Below are 23,156 nucleotides of genomic sequence, written 5' to 3'. Positions count from 1 at the left end.
TTTGGACACTCCCATGCTTGTTATCATTACAGGAGGGCTGTGAGAAACAGAGCCACAGCACCTCCCAGATAAGCCATTTTTGATTTGAGAGCAAAAGCAGCTACTGCTGTTTGGCTCTGCTTGGTTGCCTGTTGTTTCCCTGAATCATCTGCAGGAATATTGAAACACCTCTCAAAAAGATTTCACAGCATTTACTTAAAATGTTATCTTCTGTTAACTATTAGGGGTGTTAAACTGATGTTGTGACTGAACCCCAGACACTGCTATTGAAGGTGTTATCAGGTGTCCTAGATCAACTAATTAATTAAGAGAAGCAGATAATTTTCAAGAAAAGATGCTTGAAAATCATTAACTGAGGAAGAACTTCTTCCCTGTGAGGATGCTGGGGCCCTGGCACAGGGTGCCAGAGAAGCTGTGGCTGCCCCTGGATCCCTGGAAGTGTTCAAACCCAGCTTGGACACTGGGGCTTGGAGCAGCCTGGAATGGTGGAAGTGTCCCTGCCCATGGCAGGGAGTGGGATGAGATCAGCTCTGGGGTCCCTTCCAGCCCAAGCCCTTCTGTGATGCAGTGTTTCTGATCAACATCAATTAAAAATATCTGCAATCCTGAATGCAAGCCTTAAACTTCTATCTCTTCTCGTGAGGTAATGATCACTGGGTGATCTTTAAGGTCCCTCCCAACCCATTCTCTATTTCTATGAAATGCCCCAATCCTGAGTGCACATTAAGTATATGCAGGTTAGCAGAATATTAACTAATATAAGTTCATGTTACAGCTGAAGTTCTTCATTAACCTCTAATATAGATTTTCTTTGATAAACTCATTTACTCACTGCTTCTAAGCCAAGCTCCTATGGCCATCAGGACCAGAAGTCTCTCACACTTCCTGAAATCCCTTTTCCATTTTCAGCCTGCCTTCCTTTAGTGCACCCTGGGTTTCAGATGAGAAGAGACAGTGAGAAATGATCCCTACACACTCCTTACCTCACTTCAGGAGTTGGGAGCCTTGCTTTCAGGAGCCAAACTCCACCCAATGGATGAAGGGACTTGATCTATGCTAATTACAGGGCTTTTTTATCAAGTGCTATCCCTTTGTTCCCAACAATGAGAAAGAGCAAATTACTGTGTAATTACTGTGTCACTGACCTTAAATGTTGTGTACTTGCAGTGCTTCATTCAGTAGTGTTTGGCACCTGCTGGAGCTCTGGCATCAAAGTCTATGTGAGGCTCTTCAGGGCTACCTGCACATGGGCTGACCACTCTGAGTTCCTGCAGAGACCTGGAGCAGATGGGCCAGAGTTAATCCTGGCTAAGGGGCTCTCCTCAGTGTGATATGGGGTGATTCTTAATGGGACTGGAGAGAAACACTGCTTGCTAACACAACAAGGCTGAGGTTCAGGGCATGGCTTAAAAAACCCCAAAACGTTCATGGCAATTTTCTGAGTTTCTCTGCATCTGCCATAGAACAACAGCTCTTAAAATCTGTCAAAGTGCTGCCTCCACTTTAGAACACAGAGCAGGATTACTGATGGGTCGAATTTCTTCCTGATACAGGGCAGAAAAGCTCCATTCCTAAGAATTTTGCAGAGATTCACTGCTACTCTTGCAAAGAACGCTGCATTAGGTGTATTGATGTGCTATGAAATGCCAAGGTAAAATGTGCTGTAACTGTTAAGACAAATGCCCAAGCCCACACAGCATTGACTGGGTACCTCATTCTCTGCCAGTGTTGATCTGCACAAAACCCCAAAGCCCATTAATCCCATGGGCTGCTCCACTTATTAATGAGCCCTGCTTTTAGTGAACAGCAACGACTCAGTCTAACATAAATGATAAGATACTCCAGCTACTCCAATCTAGCAGATGCTATTGAAAACTGTACCTGCTCTACCTGCTGTGTTCTAATGGTTCTGCAGGGCACAGGCCCTCCAGCAGCAATGGAAACAGAGAACAGCTCTCCTCCTCTGCAAAAGCAGCTCTTGGTGTCACACAGCATCTTCACAGCTGTACTGAGCTCACAGAAAACTGTTTTCATCTACCTGTTGAGATATGTATGGGATATGCACTTATTCTGCAGCCAAGCTCATGCAACAGATGCTCCAAATTTACTGCACACAAAAAAGTTTCATTATTACAAACAATACAAAAACAAACACACATAACTTGTGTAATAGCCCACAACCATCATTCTTATTGTGTATCATTCCAGGACACCATTTCTCAATTGCAAATTCACAATCTAAGATTCAAAACATTACATAGGAGCACAGAGTGAGGGCACAAGATTCTGACAAGAAATATTGTAACAAATAGGAAATAATCAAACATTCATCCAGTGTAGCCAGCTGTTTAGGGACAATGGTGCAAAGGGAAGCAATTCTTTTGTGATCACTGTTTTGTTCTTTTTCTTTCTTACGAGAGCAACTATCCAAATTTACAAAAAATTTACTATAATAATTAAATAAATACCTCAATGCTTAAAAGCCTTCAGAAAATAGAACTGAATTCTAGTTACATGTTTACAAGCATGAATGAGGGCAGAAGTGAGTAAAGCATGAATCTTGTTACAATTAAGTAAATTTTAGACCAAGATATTTAAATTCAGTGTTCTCAAAAGTGTCTGCTTCCAGATGAATTCATGTCATTTATTTAACTCTGATTTCCACAAGACTTATCCCATGCTAAGAATTTACAGCAAAATTCAATTGTAAGAAGTTATAATAAATGTCACCTGACGTGTCTGCACAGGTTCAGATTCATTGAGTCCTTTTTTTTAAAAAAAAATACAATTTCTGGCCTGGGAAAACAGCAGATCCTTATCAATGGATGCTAAACACAACATAAATGGAGTCAAGCTCAATTGCCCACAAAGGGCTGGTTCAAATCAACAAAGCAAAAGGTTTCATTTTGCAAGTTAGGAAATGCCAGTGATTATTTATTAAGCATTTATTAAGTTCAATGTCAAAATAAAGCATATCAAATAAGCCAAGGCACATTTTCAATCCTTTCCTCCATTGTATGGAGGAAAGTCACTCAGTAACTCACTGAAATGCTCAAAGCTCTCCTGAATCCAAACCAGAAATCCCAGCTTCAGAGCAGCCTGTCAGAGCTTCCCAGCTGCCCCAGACCGAGCCCATTTTACATCCTTGCTGCTGTTTGATATTCCCTTCACAGGCAGGAGCTGAAATGCCATCACACAGTCTATGAGCCAGCTGGAGGGGGCCATCCACACCTTGCCCTGGCGGATTTTCTGCGGCTGGAACTTGGAAGCCGCGTCATAGATGACGTAGTGAGTGCAGAGCCTCTGGTCAGAGGTGGGCTCGGCGTGGTAGGACACGGTGTTGATGGTCTGGGTCACGTCACTGTCTGGTTTGGGCTGCCTGACCAGCACCTGGCCACCTGCTGCTTTCACCAGCTCCAGCAGCTCACTCTTCTGGTGCTGTTTGAAAGGTCCCATAAAATAGAAGTAGCATCCATCAAATAACTTAGGCAGCTGTGTGGATGAAAAAAGAAACAAGCATGAATACAGGACTTCACAACAAAAAAGTGGAAAGGAAAAAGCAGAGCATACTAAACCCCTACAATTTATAAGTAGAACAGTAACTTAACATGCAAGGCTCTCAGGGTAAGAATGCAGCCAAGAAAAGCTTGTTTATGTGGGAAATTCTTGCTTCTGTTTAAATACTTTCCAGCACAACAGGGTTTGAACTGTGAGTTAGGAGTATTTACAGCTACTGTTACAATGCAGTTAGTAAATCCTACAGTGTAATCCAGCAAACAACCAGCAGTGAACCCAGTTAAATGTAAAAAAGGTCCTAAATGGAAATAAATAGTAATAAAACCATTTTTCTTTCAGAACTATGCTCTAAAGCTGAGCAGAGAAGACCAAAGCACATCACCTCCTGTCCCATCAGGTGTGATACTACAGAGAGTGCAACACAGAGTTCCCCTGACAAGGTTACAGCAACATCTCCACTAATGGAGGAAAGTGACAGCTTTATGGGTGTTCACGGCTCTCTGGATCACCTTGCACACAATCAAATTTCCTGTGCGAGAGCACATTAAAGTTTTACATCCCCTGCACCTCTGTGTGGCACAGGGCAGAGCTGCCCAGCCCCAGGTCATTAATCCAGGCTGTGTGGAGCACTAAATTTAACCCACCAGCTGCTCCCTGTTGAGCCGCCCGCGCCGGGGGCCACCTTGCACTTCGTACTCCTCCTCTTGTTCTCGAGCTGAGCTCTGCAGGCAGGCTTGCACCCCTGCAAAAACCACACAAGGGAGGCAGAATTAGACACCCCAAGCTTTGAGAGAGGCTTGCATGCCATTTTAGGGACTAAAATGTGTCTAAGAGAAAATTATTACAATGCAAGACATTACATTTGGCGTGCTTTAGCAATTTGCTTTTTAAAGCCCAAAAACATTTACAACAGTGCCTGCAAGATGCAAGTGAGATGGTGAGAAGTAATATCACACTAAAATCAGTGCTATAAACACCAGGAATTATTAGTGCTTCCTCTTCCCCTCCAAAGGTCAAGCACTTAATGTCAAATGTCAGACTGCTGATCACTGGGAGCTCGCAGGCAGTGCGTGGAGCCAGCACGGCACTTCTGGAATGGACACAACTGCCTGATAAAGAGCAATTACAAGGCAAGCACAAAGCTGCTCCTGAGCAGCCACGGCCTCAAATTACACATCAGATGGGATTTCAAGGTCTCCAGGATCAGCACAAACTGGAGATTTATGCTGGGGTTTAACAGTGGCATTCATTTCTGTTAGCACTGCTGCATAATGAGATTGTCTTTTAGAGTCAACATGTTTTTACCTTGTTTTAAGGGCAGTTATTTTTTCCAATGGAGAAAGCACTGATGGTAATGCATTGCTAACGTCCATAAAATGTACTGCCTGACCTCACTCCGGGGAGAGGAATTGCTGTGGTCACCCATTCAAGGATGGAACATTTTGCCTGCATGTACATTGCAGCCATTAATAAGAATTACCCAGGAAAAAGTTTGCAAAGCTGATTTTGCAAAGGGTTCCACGAGGATTTACAATGTGGCCAAGGCTGTAACTTTTATAGCACCTCACTCCTTCCACCGTGTTTCTAATTCAGGCAACTTCTTTGCACAGGAAAATAGGAAACCTACAGTATATAAAAACTATAAACTGAACCAAATCAAAGGAGAACCGTGGAGGGTTGGCCCTAAAAAGGAAGAAAGCCCAAGGCTATGAAGAGAAATATCACTGACAAAGGCACTTGGATGCAATGGCAGTAAGAAGACAACGGACAGGAAAATCTAATCTGGAGAGATCTCGAAAGAAACTCGCAGTAATTTGCTGTCAGTTCATACAAATTCACAAAATGCAACAGGAATTCACATTTTAGGTAGAAGCCCTTCAATGTGCTTACATCAAAAAAGATAAACCCCTACAGAAAATTGCAACTGGCTGAACGCTGCAGCAAATATCTGCCTCCCTGTGCAAGTATCAGATTGATTATTTGCACTTGTTCATTCCTTCAAGGAAAATTAACGTGAACTAGAAGGGCAAACCTAGCCATGGATTTTCCAGAAAGGCAACTTACATATTCATTATTGATAACAGCAATGAATACTGATAACTTAATTTCAGTACTCATAACTCAGAAATAAATCTAAAAGCTATTTCACATTTTATTTATTTATTTTAAATCGCCACAATTCAACAAGACTTCCTGTGTCAATGTGCCTCTAACTGACACTGCTGTTCTTTCCCTCCGAGGAAATACAGATATTAATGGGTGCCACTTACCATAAAGGGAGAACTCTCATCTCATCTTAAGAATGGAACTGTCCATTCATTAAGAGCATGTTTTATTTCAATCCACCATCAAAGGCTCGATTTCAAGGACTTTCACGACAGAGATGAGGTTTTTATACAATAAGTGCATCACAAATTGAGCATCCAGTGCCAGCATCAGTAAATGAAGCAAATGGGATACAAAAGTAATAAAAGATTGAATGAATACAAAAGACTACAATGTCTTTTTGAACTGCTGATTGCCTGGAAAAAAAACCAAATGAAGTCAGGGAAGTGACTCATGTCAGTGGAGAGCTGATGTCACAGAAAGCAAAATCAGTGAGGTCTGTGTTGCCTACACACATCAGCCCATTTCACAGGAGCTGAAAGCCTCAGAGTTCCTTGTCACACCTGATGACAATGCTCCAAGAGGGCCACAAGAGAGACCCATCCACCTGTATCCTGTTCTCCCTGTGCCCACAAGAACCACCAGGCACACATCTGTTTCCTGCAGAAACTGGAGACATGCAAACTGCCACGTGGCTGCATGAGCAGCATTCTCATTAACTGCAACTTGTCTTTCCCAGCTAGAAACGGGCCAGATCTGTGTCTTCACAGGTTTGTGACACAAAGGATGTGATTTCTACATAGCAAAAAGAGCCAAGAGCATAAACTCTCAGTGCCCAGGTATTTTCCTTTGGTATAAATATACTTCAAGAGGCAACAGCTAGGTCTACATACACACACCTTCATGGAGCAAAAAAATCCCTCAGGGATTTTTCTGGTGATGGAAAACCAGTACATTTTCAATTAGTGAACATATTTTCCATACAAGATCTAGAAGGACAACTTGCTCTGACACATGGATGTCACAGGTTTTGAGAAAGATGCTTACAACATGAGGGGAACAGTCAAGGATTATTTATCCATGGGGGAAGAATTCCTGACTAGAAGAAGGAAAGCAAATAATGTAAGTGATGGAGACCAGTATGGCCTTTAGCTGCAGATTTTGTTCACACTGATTTGTTGCCAAGTGGCTCCTTTCTCCTCAATGACTCCTGCACGCTACAGAGTTTGTATTAAAGAACTAAGGAAGTCAAATATCAAAACAAAAAAAGAAACAAAAGGGAAACATGCCCCCATTCTCATATATGAGATAAAATGACAGAAGGCTCAAGCTGTTTTTATAACTAATTCCATATTAACTTGTCTAAACAAAAGGTTATTCTCCTGTTCTTTTTTACCCCCTCTCCACACAAAACTTGCTTCTAGATCTCTAAATCTCCATTTCATTTTCAGGAGCAGTGAATCCTGTTGGCTGCAACAGCCCAAGTGAGGCTCTCAGAGACAGAACAACCAGCTCTGCCTGTGTTATGGCGTCACTTGGAAGCAGCAGGAATGTACAAGTTTTACCTTTCTTCCAGGAGACTGCAGGACCAACCACAAGATGATCTTGTGCTAAAAACAATAATATCCAATCTCACTTGAGAGAAGGTTACAGCACACTGCAGACCCTTCCACAGCCTGTTGAGGTTTTTTGGGGTTTTTTGGGTTTGTTTTTTGTTTTACTGCTAAGATTTCATTTTCTGTGAAAACTGAGTGTTGAGTCCATTCAGTATAGCCCAGGTGTTTCCTTCAGTAGGCATTAATTTTAAAACTGCTAACGTGTATAAATGGCTAGATAACAAGACAGTTCCTTTTAGTGGTCTCTTCATCCAATTCAGTATCATCCTGATTAGGACATATAAAAGGAGATAAAACTCAGATATATCAGTCTGCTACTTTTTACAGGAACTTTTCCAGAAGCTCTTGTGACCTTACATCACTTAGGTCAAAATGCCCCTTTGATTTCCAACAGGAGCCATGTTTAATTGACTCCCCAAACTCCTGAGATCTGACTCTCATTTCTCTAGCACTACACTGAAGAGCCACCAGCAAGAACCTGATGCCAGGGCACTGGTCACATGAATGGACTGAAAAAACAAATTGCTATTAAAATAATTTTAAAAATGACCAGGATGCCATCTTTCTTGTGAAAATGAGATGGACACCTTAGGTACTTATGCAAAAAATGTTCAAAATAGGACTGAATCTCAGAAGGACAAGGACAGCCCTGAAGATTTCTGAAAATGGAAGGGAACCTTAGATTTTGATAAGACCTGTAATTTTAGGAGGAAGCAGAGATCAGGCTTGTGTTGTTTTCTGCCACATATTCACAGTCTGTGCATTCTTAACCAGCAGGCCTGACTAAAAATCCAATCAGTTCTGTTCTAACATCAGATTATCCAACTTGCACAGGGTCTCAGCCATTCTTGATTTACTCCTTAACACTACAGCCAGTAAGAGCTGTGGACCATCTAAGTGTGAGGTTGTTCAGGTTTATCCTTGCTCTTGGAGAGAAGAGGGTGATGATTACAGCTTAGGTGTTAAAGGCCCTTTAGTTTAACCTCAGTGATGGATCTCAATCACCCATGAAGGACAAGTGGGATTTTCATGCTCATGGAGCAGAGCAGTGCCAAGGGCAATGTGCAAGCCTTGCTGGAGAAAGCTGGCCTGACACAACACCACTGTGGGGCCAGCTCCCATGGGCACAGGGGTCCTGCAGAGTTCTGCCCTGGAAATACAGAGCACCACAAGCTCCAGAGCCGCCTAAAGAGCTGGTGTCACACCTGCAAGTTTTAGGTATAAACAAGGTCATTTGTATCAGATTTTAGCAAAACCCAAGCCTGCACTGAAGTCCATAGAGAACATGGCAGGAAGAAGTTTTAGCTTAATGCATCCACACTGGGCACACAGAGCACTGCTCATTTTCTGCCCTGACTAACAAGATCAGTAAAGCATCACTACACTGATCCAGATTACCTCACTGAGCAGCTGCCCCTGCCTTCTCACCTTTGAGATCTAAGGAGCAAGCAGGTTAACAGGGTGCCCACTCTAATTGACCTTTGATACAAGTGCAGCTGCTAGCACTGGAAATAAAAGAACTCATTATTTGCAAAGTTTAACATCAGAGCCCTCTAATCCTTATTCATGTAAGTCTTATTGGTTTGTAATGAAACTAACTGCATCAGCAAAAACAATTTGATGAGAATGAAGTACAAAAAAAAAAACCTGGTTGCCAAGAACAAGTTGTAATCACCCACAGATACCCAAGGGTATCTCTCAGTAACTCAATTAGCCTTAGTGGAGTTGTGTTGGATTTGCATTAATAAGGCAAAGAGCAGGGGTTAGTCCCAAAAATCTCTTAGAATGGCTAAAGGTAATTTAGGAATACATGATAGCAACAAAGAAGATGAAATACTACACATCCAAGATCCGGCAGAGAGTGCACCTGATACTTCCTTAGCTCAGACTGCAATAGGTTTTACAACTTACATGCAGATTGAGTAAAGCCTGGTGGGATTTTTTTACCTAGAAATCTGGATTGAGAGAAAGCTTTAGGGGAATCTGGCATGGCTGCCTTCAATTTGTTTTCATAAACAGCCATTATTGGCCTCTGCTACAGCAAAGAATTTTCACACTGCTTCTTATATGCTCATAAACTGACTTCAGACACAGATTTCCATGGAGTGAGGTAGAGATCTCACTGGTGAAACAAGAGCAGTCTGTTTGCTCATCACATGCAAATGACACGGGATCTGCAGAGACTGAAGTGCATCTGCTTAAGAATGGTAGCTTGCAAGTGAATCCAGGTGGTATTTATTGAACAGCTTGGAACAGGTGCTTAGGAAGTCCTGAAACATTCCCAGCAGCTGGGAGCATGTGATTTTAAAATTATTCCTTCACTTGGAGCCCCAGGAGTTCTATCTGCTTTGGAAAGAAACACTGCTGGCCACAGCTGTTTTTTAGTGATCAAAGTGACTGGAGGTAGCCTTTCCTAAGGTCGGGTTAAATTTAAATTCCCCCAGGAGTGTTCATCCTCTGGATTCCATCTTTCCGTATTTCCATAGGAAATACAACCATTTCCATAGGAAATACAACCTCACTCATTAAAAAGCCTGACACAGGCTCTTTAATGAGTGAGGTTGTATTTCCTATCATCTTCCTTAATGCCATGTTTTCTTCAAACCAGAAGCCAGCTACAACAAAGAACTCCACAAATATGGAAAACTGAGTACCTGGATGGCACAGAACAGAGGGAGCTTTGGAAACACCAAAGTTTCTTTTTCTTCTAGACCTTATTTCAAACCAACTCACCTTCAATCTCTGCAGACACCACACTGAAGATATTCTCACTCCCATTTTCTCCTCTGCAAAGCCCAGCAGCTTCACAGTGTAAAAAGGTGCAGGCACTGAGGGAGTGCAGAAGTTCAGCCCCTGCTGGTTTGAAGCACTGCCCTCAGCTGCACACCCCATACAAGCAGAACCTGCACTTGGGAGAGTTCTAAAGCCTCTCAGAGCTAGGAGTCCTTTTGGAGGAGGCTGCTGAAGGAAGCTTCCAAGTACAGAAAGAGCATGAAACTCCAGTGATCAAAAGTTTTGGGTGTTTCAAGGAGGGAGGGCTTTGCTGAGAATCAGCCAGTCACCTAAAAGATGGTTTTGCATGAAAGAGGGACAGTCCAGCCTGAGGAGCAGTCAGCTCAAGCAGCTTTGCACTCTTGTGCTCTAACAGCCTAAACAAGGATGGGCATAGAAAATTCAGAAAGATGTTTTCACCTTGAAATGTCAGTCATGCAGTCCCCTAGCTCTTCCAGTCAACTCCCTGCTGTTGTGAGTCCTTACAGGAAAAGCAGTTTTTTCTGCCTCCTTATAATGATCAGAACTAAATCACTGCTGCTGCTTTCAGGTAAGCAAAGCAGGGGAAGGAATGAGCAATCAGATGCTTAGAATTCTGCCAGACACTTTTCTGCCAGGACTGACACAAGCTTGTTTCAATGCATATCATTACTGAGATCATTTTTCATTCCCTGCTTTAACAGATGACAATAACTTAAAGAAAAAAAAAACAAGCTGAAAAGCTATTAAAGACTTCTGCTGGTTTTAATTACACTGTTCTATGCTGCACATGAAGCTTAGAGGAAATACAGTGCTGCTTGAATCTTTGTCTCAGCCCACTTGCAGAAGGATAATGACTGGCCACTTTGTGCCCTATTACCATCCCTGAAATAATAAAGGCAATAAAATAATGAAACCAGTGAAAGATATGGCCAAGGGCAAGGAGCACTGTGGCAACACTGCCTCAATTCAATTCTGTGCTGCCTTGCAAGTGGATGCACTGCTGACAGTGTGCTGTGTACAGAAAAGGTGGGAAAGCAAGTGGTAACATCAAATTGTTCTTCTGTGAAAATCTAATATTGCTCAGTGGTGACATCCTTTCATTTTAATCTCCCCCCTGAAGACAAAAACTGGGGATACATACTTAGATCTTGGCTCTCCAACAGCTCAAACCCTGCTGGAATATTCCACATTACCTCTCTAGCAATGAGAGGTATGAATGGATGGTGGATCTGTGTGCATGGACACATGGAAACAGGAGTATCACAGAATCACCAAGAGAAGGAACCTGCTTTTTATGTTACTGCTGTAACACAAGAGTTAACATAAAGAGACTCTCAAATAAAATACTGTTTTGCAAGCTTCTGATGTTTTTTAAGAAGAGGTATAATGTGTAAGCTATAAATATAATTTTAGGGATAGCAGTCAAATGCAGCTTACCTGGTAGTAAAAAAAAATTCAAACACTCCCTTATGCATAGTCAGCATTTCATTAAGTGCCTCAGTGAGCTTTGTTTTTTCAAATATTTTAGTGAATTTTTTCAACATGAATTCACTTTAAGTGAATAGCTTAGAACAGTGAACCATAAACAACAACTTATATTTATTATATAACCAGGAAATGCACATACTTTTGGAAGTTGATTTGCATCACATTTAAGGAAACTTATCCAAATAGAAGTCAAAAAGCCACGATAAATGGAAATGAAAAGGAAAAGCAAGGACCTCTTTTTCCTAGACAAATGTTCCATCAGCAGGAGTCCCATTATTTGTTATAACAATCTTTAACTTGTAATGACTCTGAAGAAGACTGATAACAGACTGGTGGGAACAGATGGAGTGGTGCTGTTAATTATAGGCACTTAGCTGCATCAGACCCCATGAGTTATTGCTAACATTTCCCACTAGGGAGGAGAATCACTTGCTTTTAAGTAGTATGTTGCTTACTAAGCTGGGAGCATTAGCAGCCAGGATTGTATTAATCAGTACCAACAACATAAAATAAAACTCAACTGTGAAAAAAAAAACCACAAAAATACTCCCTGAATAACCCCTGGACTATATAATATTTTTTTTTCTTTTCCAATCACTTCTGAATATGAAAGTTCTTTAAATTCAGGTCTTACTAATGAAATCTCCCCATCATTCAGAAGTTCTCTAAGCATCTGAGTAGCAGGAAGACGAAATGAAATGAAATAAAGGAAACACACAGGATAGAATGTATGCAAACCTTCTGGGCTGAGTGAAGGCAAGGATCTGCCAAGGGATTCACCACAGAAACAGGGTTTTCAGTCTTGAAAAAAAAAAAAAAAAAAGCACGGAACAAACTGTGAGGACGCCAAATGAACACCCTGAGTCCAGTGTCCAACCTGATGCTGTGCTTGAGTTTGCAGCTTCTGAGGCTTTGCACGGTGTTTTCACAAACATCAGTGTCCAGGCCATTAAAGAATCCTTATGCTCTGACATTTAGTCACACAGTAGAAAACTGGAATGACATCTGTCTGTAAGTTTTCCATGGGTAATTAACTCATTTGTAGTGTCCTTATTAGCTAAAGGGACTTAGCCATAAAGGTCAAGGGGAAGAAGATGGGTTTTGCAACTACTGTGAAAGCAGATATTAAGAAATACATCAGAATAAATAAATAAACTCAAAATTTAGGGTGTAAGTCCACAGAACAGCTGTATAAAAAGCATGCACTGTACAAACACAAATTACAGACTGCATGAAACATGACTTGCATGCTAAATCAGAAGTTAGAAGGAGGTTAGAAGTTCCAACCTCCAACAGATCTGAGCTTGTATGTGAACAGAAGCTCACTTCCCACAGGCCTTGAGCACAAATCCCAAGCAAGCCAAAGTCTCCTCTCAATTTCAATGCAAACTGCTCATAACAAATCCCAGAATTCAATAAAACCCTTCCTTCTCTCCCAGGGTATCTTGCATAATGTTCCAAATCAGTCTTAATGTAGCAATGAAAAAATTCACTCCCCACTGATACTTAGGCTGTGATCTATCCAACTCACCTAATGATGAAATGCACTCTTACCAGGGAAGTAGTAATTATATTTAATCAAATATATTCAATTTCATTTCTAGTCATTCCTGAGAATTAAAACAATGCCTTGCACTTTGTGTCAAGATAGCACTGATATTAGGGCAGTTGTTGAAAAATAAAAGTTTCTTTGGAATTCCATCTACAATTTCTCCTTAAAAGCCCTAAGGAGTGCCACATCTTTAATACTCACATTCAAACTTGAGGACCCAACATCCAGCCAGAACAGCCATCATGCACTTGACAGTGGTTGGCATTGGAACATCAGGGATAACGAGGTGAGTTACTAGGAGAGAGATTACATCAGTAAAACTAAAAGCAGAGAAGAATCAGAACCATGCCTGGCTGGAAAGCAATCAATCATTATTTAAAGAATAAGCAGACTATAATAATTTATCAGCCACTCTTTCCAGCACAAGGAGGTGATTTTTGAGACTGTGATCTGAGTTAGTAGGAGAGCTATTAGAAATTTTGTGGGTTTCAACATACACTTGTTGTGAAAAAGGGAACTCATGGTTTTATAGTTCTACACTAACACTTAAATCTTCAGATGAGGCTCCAGTTTATAGGACAGCATTTTTTTTTCAATCCTTTTAGAGTTATATTTAACTCTGACAGGAATCTTACTGAGGGATCTCACTGCTTTAATACAAAGCTAACAGAACTCCACTCAACATTCTGGAACAGTAATCCAGAAGTGAAAGATGGCAGGGGGAAACTACCTTAGCATTTTGTTCACAAGCACTCCAAAGAAAAACAGGAGGGATTAAAGATTAATTAAATATTGTTGTCCTCAATGAGAGGAAAAGAACTCTACTAAACCCATAATTTGGGTTCACCAGTCATAATGAACAAAATCTGAAGGAAGGCAGCATGTGAGAAGATATGTAAACTTTCAGTCAATGCCATGCCCTTCTCTCAAGGCTCACTTCTGGAGAGTAAAAACTTTACAGGGTGTCTCACAAGCAGAGACCTTAAAGTTGGTAAAAGGGGTGTAAAGAGAAGAGGCCTCTGAGGGGACTCTGGGATTGTAAATAACAGACAAACTGCCAAACTGTGGCTCCCCCTGAAGCCTCCTGCCCTGATAGCCACACAAGCTCTATTATGTGTTTACATGCAAAACACAGCATCACTCCAGGGCAGCTACAGCTCAGGGCTTTCAGAAACTGCCTTTCCCAGCAGTGAGAAAAAGCCTCTTGCAGGCATTACCTTCAACCATAAAGTGCAGGACTGCAGTTACTTATATTTGAACAGAGACATTTCAACAGGACTCCTTACCTCTGCTGTTAAATTCAGTGCACCTCTGGGCCTTCAGGACTGCTGCTAATTTGTTCAGCAATTTCTGCTGCTCCACACTAAGATTGCTCCCCAGTATACCAAGGGGTCCATTTCTTGGCTGGCTGGAGCTCAGCACCTGCATGAACACAAAATTCTGCAATCACCTCAATATTTGGGAACATAAAGAAAGCAACTTACTTACTGGGCAGCTTTCTTTTTCAAGAATAAGCATTTTGAAACAATTCATGGCAAGCTTAGTGGACAGGGTCTATGAATACATGTCCATGTAACAAATCAGCTCCACATTAGAGACACTTCATTAAGCTTATGCAAGGTACCAAACCATGGATCAGTTTTTCCTCCCTTGCCCTCTTTGGTGCTTTTTAAAGACACTGGGGGGCACACACAGAGCTGACTGAACACTGTGTAAACAGCCTGGCAGACTGCAGTGTTTAAAGATAATAAAAACCCCAAGAAAGTAGTAAAACCTCCTACTTTTAGCAAAGTATTAACAGAGCATTATTTAGTAACCTATATAATTAATATCTGCATTTCCTTTTAGTAGAAGTCCCTAATATTTACTCTGTAAGCAACCAATGCTGAAGTGGGATTTTAGGTGTGGGTAGTATTAATGTACAGTAAGAGAAGCTTTAGGATTCCAGATTCCACACCCCAGACAGACCTTTGAGATCCAGTTACCCCACAGCCTCAGGCCCTGGATCAAGTCATCCATGTGAGCACACACTCACCCCAAAGGAATGTAAGTACCAAAATGGTTGGTGTGGCACAGAAGAGCTACATCTTACATCTGCTGCAGGTGGAAGGAACATCAGGCCTGGTTTAGCTGCAACAGTTTACTTATGGCCACTGGGTACTTTGTGAGCTCAATGAGGAGGGATCTTTGCAGGCTGGAGTAGATATGGGCTGTTTCTATCAGCCAGGTCAGCTTAATCCTCCTCCATTGGGAAGCACAAAGCATTTCATAATGCAGCCATTTGTTAGGTCTGAGCACCTGATTCTGGTTACAAGTCCTGGGCAGCCTTTGTCCAAAGGAGGAGAAAAACAAAAACCCCAGCACAACCTCCCAAAAGCTATTTTCTACTGCTGAGCTGATATTTCCATTGCTGGACAAAGGATGACAGTGGAACAGCCTTTTAAAGGCACACAAAAAGCACCTGGAACAAAGGCTGCTGCTGTCTGCAGACAGTTTGGGAAGCAGCACCAATTTAGATATGCAGAAAAACAACATCAACAGCAAAGTTCAAGCACTGATACTTGAGGAATAACACAGGCTCGTTCTCCTGTAATAAAACCACATGACAAGAAACATCTTTTGTCTTCCCACACAAAGCTGTGACACAGAACTTCATAGCCTGTCAGTGTTCCACACACATCCTAGAAACACTGTCCAAGACAGCTCCCAGCCTATTTTAAACCTCCCTGTAAGGAGGTGATGTACTGTACTCACATCCGAGCCTTCAATATTTAAAGGAAGAACTCACGGCTTGTTGTGCTGTTAAAAAGCAAAACACAAAAACAAACCCACACAGACATTTACCTCAGAGGGCTGGGTGAGTGAAAATGATTCATTCTCCACTGGTAACATGAGCAGAGATTTCATCTTTTTGCTTTCTGCGTAGTCCACAGGCCGCAGACCAAATATATTACTGGCAAAACAAGCACAGATGGGTTTAAGTAAATAAAATGTGACTTGATTCTTAACTAACCAGGCATATTAGCTGGGTAGCTTTCCCTCCCACTTTCTTATTAATATGTAATTTCAGCTAAAAGCACAAAGCTTCAAGTAAGAATTGCATCCAAGACAGATGGATACTGAATTACAAGCTGTTGCATTCGGCTGAGGAGTAAGGGATGCTCAGAGCAGAATGTTCAGTTAAATAAACCACAGCCCCTGTTAAACTGTCTCAAGATGCACTTTGATATCATTTGCAAGACCCAGAAATTTCAGCTTTAATCTTTCATTGCAGTCATAGAACCAAGAAATGTATTTTTGGCTTATCCATTTGCCATAAAAGACGTGTCAGAAGACTCTCCACAGTGTATTAAACATGGGAGCTTGATGTGGTAGTGCTTTTATGGGAAAAGCTATCTGCTTCCTACTTGGGAACCACAGCTCCCTTGCACTTCCAGACTCTGAGTGTGCATCTCATTTTCCCTCAGTGTACTGTTCCACAGAACACATCAGAGCCAATTCAGTCAGATTTTAGTTGGTTTGCCAATTCTGTTCAAAGCTATTGATTGCAGGTGGCACCTCATAGTTATTAGCTGTGCTTGCAGACTGATTTCCTCTTTTAGCACTCCTCAGACAGAGGTGATTGCTATAAACACATCAAACTCAGCCATGGCTTCAATTTCTTCTCCACACAACTTTGCTGCTGCAGGACAGCAGTGAGGGGAGGAAAGCCTGAAACTGCAGAACAGGTATCATTGCCATTAGCAAACAGGAGCCTCTGCCAGCACTCTGGGGAAATATTCTGCTCGCTTTGCCCTTTGTGAGAATCACGGCTGCTGCAGCTGATCCTCTGCTGCCCACCTCACACAGCTCTGGCTTTCCAAAGGCACAATGAGAGCTCATTAGGGAGGGGAAGCTTGTCATGAGAACAAAGCCCTGACTCAGTGTCTGAAACCTGGCAAGCTTAGTCATCAAACAATGAAACATTTAGAGAGGTCACAGGACCACTGCAGCTTTGAAGAGCTCTCTCTTGGCCACACTTTTCTGTGCAGCAGGAATCCAGGAAGCTTTACAGGGAATTCCACAGAAGGCCATAACCCAATCCAGCCCAAAGAGCAGCTCAAATTATCAAGTCTCCACTCTGACTTAACTAGGAGGCTTTGGCCAGCGCTGAGCTGAAAGATAAGTGTGACCTTAGCACCCTTCTGTAGCCCTGCTCACTAACACAGCCCCTGGGGAAAACAAAATCCACAAAAATCCCCCCCAGAAGAGCCCAGGATGGTGTTTTACACTAACACCAACCCCAAGCTCTTCTGTGCTACTAATGAGCACAGTGCAGGCATCATAGAAACTGTGCAGACTGAAAGATAATTGGTTCAATCTCTGCCCAGGCCTGGGAGTTGCAGCCCATTAAATATTGTCATGCTGTTCCTGCTTTGTCATGCATCATCAGGGTAGCTCTTGCCCTTTCCTTAAATAAGGCCAATATTCAACTCTAACTGCTGCAAGATAAAGCTCCTTTGAACAATGCATCCAGACAGGGGGAGAAATGCATATAAATATCATCAAACACCCCCAAATCACCTTTGGACTAGCTGGCTGACCTTCCACTGTGAGCTAAGCAGAGGGAGGAATCCCTGCATGTCACTAGCACAGATTTGGGAGTGCTTTTCCCTCCAAAAGCACAGTAAGGCTCTTGACTGTTGGGAAAACCTCATCAATGTTTACCACAGAAAGAAAAACCTCATCAATGTTTACCATTAAAAAGACATAGACCATCCCAGTTACATACAGAACATTTTTGCCAATTGAACTGTACAAACACAAGCTCCAGCTCCTCCTTCTGTATTCACTTACAATTTTCTCCTACAGTTTTAAGCTTGTTTTAGTTGCTTCTTACACTAGAGTGTTGTGACATGCTGTCCCATCGTTATTCAGCATTGAAGAATGAAGGGTTATTTACTGCATGTTAAGGTGGCATAGTTAAATTGTGACAAGTTTTAGAGCTGAGGTCTGAAAAAGGAACACCAGCACAAGAAATGGTTTAGGACTTTAGAATATTTGCAACTAAACAGATTGTTGAGCTTAAAGAGAGTGTGAAAATGTAGCTGAAACAGGAGAAAAGAGGGTTTACATAATCAAAACCAATAGAAGGAACACATCCTATCAACAGATTTTCAAGGAGGATAGTGTTGTAAATTACTTTTCAAAGAGAAAGGATGAAAACTACATTTGTACTTTTTTAGTAAGGCAGGGGAATGGGGAGCAGAAGCTTTAGGGAAATGGTGCTCACATCCATCTTGATCCAACCCATCTGAACAAGGGAAATCATCCACCTTGTTCTAAGATGAATTGTTACCCAATATTTAAAACCAAATCAGACATGCACATTGCATCCACCCTAACACACAAACAGTGTTTTCAGAAATACCAATAACTGTGTGTGCTCCTCCTGCAAATCTGGGGTTGTTGGGAATGGCTCCAGTGCACATGATGAGTTCCACACTCAGCAGGAAGACACAACTGGAGAGAAATTAGTGAGCCTAAACTGGAATACAAGGTCCCCAAGGCTTCCTTCTTTCTACCAGAAGGCAAGTGGCCTTTCTAGAAGGTTTTTTTAAGCATTCCAGAGTCAAGTGTACATTTGGGTGCAAGCAGCCTCCTGTTAGCCAGTCATCAAGGTACTGAATAGTCAGTAGGGGGCTGTTACAGCTGGAACAAATCCAATCCCACAGCAGGAACAAATCCAATCCCACAGCAGGAACAAATCCAATCCCACAGCAGGATGGCTGTGCTGAGAACAAAGAGGAGCCCAGTGAGGAGCAACACAACCAAATCTGAGTGTGACTTTCCATGAAATGACATAACACTTTGTAATTCTTTGTAATCAGGGCTTTTAAGCTGCTCCACAAACCAAGTTTTGCCCCAGCCCCACAGAAGTGGAACTGAATGGAAATCCTGCAGCCAGGTCTCAGTGCCCTGCCCACTAACTCCACATGTGGAAATCTGACTGGCTCTCCAGGCAGCACCTGGATTTTGAGAATGTGCTAAATAGAAACCTTTCCTGAACCTGACAGAGGGAAGAAAACCTCATCTGTGTAGCCAGAAATATCATCTGAGATATCCAAACAGAGCCAGGAATTTAATTAACCCACTGTCAGCAGGAAGCTCAACACCCTGTCTTGCACTTGGGCAGCAAAGACCTGCACTATCCTGATTCAGAATAAGACAAAATGGTATCAGTGCCATGGGTTTAATGCCTCCTGGAATGACTGCAGGTTATAATCATTTTTGTCCCTGTGCCATTCATAATTGATGAATGGCATTCCCCCTAGCATTCCCAAAGGTTTGTTCAGTCAGACTCACAAGCACTACACCTAAAAACCCAGAGCAAGTTGACAGTTTCTGCTATTGCTAAACTTAGTGTGCATGAAGAACTGGAAAGACAGCCCATTTGAGTGAAAGCATTTAGGAAGTACTGTGAAATTGCAAATGCATAGATCTAATTTTTCAAATCACTTGGCTTGCTGTGAAGCAAAGAAAGAAGAATTCAAGCATGTTGAAAAAAGCCATAAAAATAAAAATTAGTTATGTGTAGGAGATTAATGTAAAAAAATTAACAGGACCAGTAGGACAATTAATAGGTCCACTGGTCCATATAATATTTTTCATTTGTAGTTTGTGTCTCTCCCAGACAGTGAAAACTTCAATGAAGTTGTGGACAACTGAAGTGCCACGACTATTAAATTTCATAGACTTCAAAAAAGAAATTTTGCCAAGGAATAAGGAAATCCCAGGATTAATTTCTGGCAAAAGAGAAAGCCCTCATCTGTTCTCACTTGGTCCAAAAGATACATGGCTGCTTCCTGTTATATAGAGCTATTTCTTAATGCACTACAAGTTAATATCCAAGGAGAAAAACAGCCTGAAAGGCCCTTGGAATGTGCCCACTGGATGGGTTTGTGAATATCTGACATTAAATCTGAAAGGGCAAAGTCTCAGCTCTCTGCATAGGGCTGTACCTCACCCACTGAGGTTTCCCAGATAAATCCCACACCCCTCCACAGAGCAGTGTGTCTCACCTGCCTTTGGAGCTGCTGTCAGCCATTCCTGCACGCCTTTAAAATCCATTTCACCTGGCACAACTGAGTATCATGCTCGATTTCCAAACTACTGCTCAAAGCAGGCTGTTGGATGCAAGCTCTGTTTTTGTTCCAGTAGATTAACTCTTCAACACCCAAGGGACATTAAGACACCAAACTGAGTTAATTCTACTGTTAAGACAGCAGCAAGACATCAGTCACCCCTGTGAGGTTTCATGCCATATATTTCATGGTGTCCCAAGTAACATTTAAATGCATTTGTCATGTTCACATTTTACTTAGTTTAGCTGAAGTAAAACACTTAAGTAACCACAGTGAACTAATCAAACTTTCCTCCCCGCTCCTGTGAGATAAAGAAGAATCACTTTATCCCACCACATTAAGGAGAGACCTTTCCTTGGCTGAAAGTTAATTCACTGTGAGCCTGCAGAGCCTACAAAAGGACTAGAAAGGGTTTTATACACCAAAGAAAAAAAAAGTGAACTAAAATTAGACCAATTTATCCGTTTGACAAAACTGGTTTGGTGTCGTTTTGGCTCACACACTGCACACCTCTCAAGTTAAGGCACTCCTCAAGAAAATACACCTTGGAGATGCAAACTCTACTCATCACTGCTTCAATTTCTACTGTAAAGAACTTAAAATAATAATGTGAAGGTGAGCATTAAGTACAAAGAGACCAATTATAACTAGCCATAGTGAAATGAACTGTAATTGCACCATTTGAAGTGATCAGCCTGTTCTCATCTCCTGTTTTCAGAACTGTGGTCAGTTCGTTTCTGAGATCTAGGAAAAAAAAGTCACTGAAGAAAAACAAGTTTCTTGTCAGATGTGACTCCATTATAAGGATACCTGCATCCACTAGGAAAAAAGAATTAACTAAACCTTCTAGATACAAGAATGTTCCACTTACCTGGCCAAATCCAACCACTGCCTCATTAGGACTACAACTGGCAGAGGCTGCAAAACACCCTGTGAGATTTGCAAAGTCATGATCCAGGGGAAGATCACTGCACCACTCACTGCTGGCAGCTATGGGAGCACAGGAGGGAAGGGAGGCACGAGGCATTCCCAGCAATCTCAGCCACACTGTTCTTGTTTCTGCTGTTTCTTGACAGTGTTTGGAAGAGGTGAGCAGAGCAAGCCTGAAAACTTGGCTTGTGCATCTGTCACTCTGTGGCTCTAATGCTGTGTGTAAAAATAGGGGAAGGGAAACCCCAACCCCTTTTCCATGCAACACACACAGTGGCATTTCAGCCAGAGAGCCTACAGAAGATCTGGAAGCCTCAGTTATTCCGGGAGAGATGGACAGGACTGAATTTGTGCCACAGCACCCAGACAAATCACACAAAGATTAATGGCAGCTACATTTGTTCTCAGAGATTTTAACTGAATTCAGTGAAAAGTTAAAGCAGGGCTTAAGGTTTACATAAATCTCCCCTTCCCTGATTTAAAAGCTTCTGTTTTAACAGAGTCATGTTTGCCCATGCAGGGTGAGCTGAAAGAGGTTCAGCTTGGCCTCTGTTTGTGGGAGCACATGCAGCAGAGCTCACAGGAGCCCTGCAGAGTCCATGGCTGGCACTTGGAGCCTGGGCTGAGCAAAGCCAGCAGAGCTGAAACCCTGCCACAACCTCACAGCAACGCTGGCTGTGCTTTCAAACAGCAGACACACACGTGCTAAGTGTGACACAGCCAGCTCCTCGTATTCAAGGAGAGAAAAATCTCTGAAAATCTCTGAAGCTGTCATCTTTTCCAGGTGCCCCAGTCCTTGCTGCTCAAGAACAAAGTGAAGATGAACAACTGATCTTTGTTTTACTTTTTCATGCTCCAGTCTTGAGTCAAAAGTCTTGTTGCTTTGTTTTGCCTTTGTCTTGTTGTTTTTTAAACTTTAATATATTCAAGTTTAGGTTTATGAAAAACCTATGCTTTCCCACAAAGCACCTTAATTCTCTAAGCTTCAAGAGTGTGAATGTTGAGAGCTGAACTGATTAAGCTGAACTTGTTTATACTTCTTCATATGGCTGCCACAGAAACTTCATCCTGTTGTGTTTTTATACACACACACCTATTGACAATTTGCACTGGACTCAAATTTATACACACAGGCCCTGGCACAACAACAGTACAACCCCTAAAATTATATTAGTGCCTACTCCTAAAATTATATTAGTGCCTGGAATGCTAACAGGGGTTATCCATACACTGAAACATTCTTTACCACCTCCACTACACAAATGCCAAAATCTTCAGGAGACTTCACTGTATAGAAGAGTCAACTGAAAATATTACTTAGCTTTTTGGTTTGTTTTTAATTAAAAGGTGTACCAAGGATTAGTGCTTTGATCCAGAAAGGCAAAAGTGAAAATGCTCAAATCTCAGCCTCTATGTCATTTGTGAAAACAGAAGACTGGAGCAAAATGCCTTCTGCTAGCAAGTAGTGTAGTAAAAGTACAGAGACAAAAACCAGCTGTAGCAGTTCAAAACTCATTTAGCTCAGCATCTTAGAGCTGACAGCAGCTATAACAAGATGCCAACAGGAAAGTGTAAGATTAGGGTGAGCATATGTTGTTACTTTCCTCTCCGGTACTCCAGCTATCTAGGACTCAGGCAATCCTCAGAAAAGCTTAGGACAAAGCCAAAAGGAAAGGCAACACCCACAAAGCAGTGCTTCACATTCTCTACCACCCGCAGAGGGCGCTGCAGCCGGGGCTAAAGGCAGAACGGCCCGGGTGCAGGGTCGGTACTCACACGGCGTGGCGGGAGGCGCCGTGCAGCAGCAGCAGCTCCACCACGGCCAGGTGGCCGTTCCTGGCGGCGTCGTGCAGCGGCGAGTCGTTCTGGTAGCCCGTGGTGTTCACCAGCGCCCGGTGCCGCAGCAGCAGCTGCACCACCTCGCTGTGCCCGTGGTTGCACGCCTCGTGCTGCGGGGAAACGCACAGGGCCGCTGTGAGAGCCTGGCCCAGCTTTCCCTCATTTGAGGGCACTGAAGAGAAGCCCCCTCCTGTCTTCTCTGTGGGAGAAAGCTGCACATGCTACGGGGCT

The 23,156-nt window shown here is 42.3% G+C and overlaps 1 protein-coding gene across 1 annotated transcript in view; it reads right to left on the bottom strand.

Annotated features, from left to right (window-relative positions):
• Positions 1–1,893: 1,893 nt before the first annotated feature.
• BARD1 (BRCA1 associated RING domain 1) overlaps positions 1,894–23,156 on the bottom strand; it is a 43,429-nt gene continuing 22,166 nt past the window's right edge. Inside the window, exons 6-11 of the mRNA XM_064718921.1 lie at positions 22,863–23,035; positions 15,877–15,985; positions 14,319–14,454; positions 13,234–13,326; positions 4,161–4,258; positions 1,894–3,492 (exon numbers count right to left, since the gene is read on the bottom strand). Coding sequence (XP_064574991.1) covers positions 3,103–3,492; positions 4,161–4,258; positions 13,234–13,326; positions 14,319–14,454; positions 15,877–15,985; positions 22,863–23,035 — 999 coding nt within the window. The 3' untranslated portion in view covers positions 1,894–3,102. The remainder of the gene's footprint in view (positions 3,493–4,160; positions 4,259–13,233; positions 13,327–14,318; positions 14,455–15,876; positions 15,986–22,862; positions 23,036–23,156) is intronic.

The sequence above is a fragment of the Zonotrichia leucophrys genome, chromosome 7 (genome assembly GCF_028769735.1).
Source record: "Zonotrichia leucophrys gambelii isolate GWCS_2022_RI chromosome 7, RI_Zleu_2.0, whole genome shotgun sequence".
Lineage (NCBI taxonomy): Eukaryota > Metazoa > Chordata > Aves > Passeriformes > Passerellidae > Zonotrichia > Zonotrichia leucophrys.
This window is presented reverse-complemented; position numbering and strand designations above follow the sequence as displayed.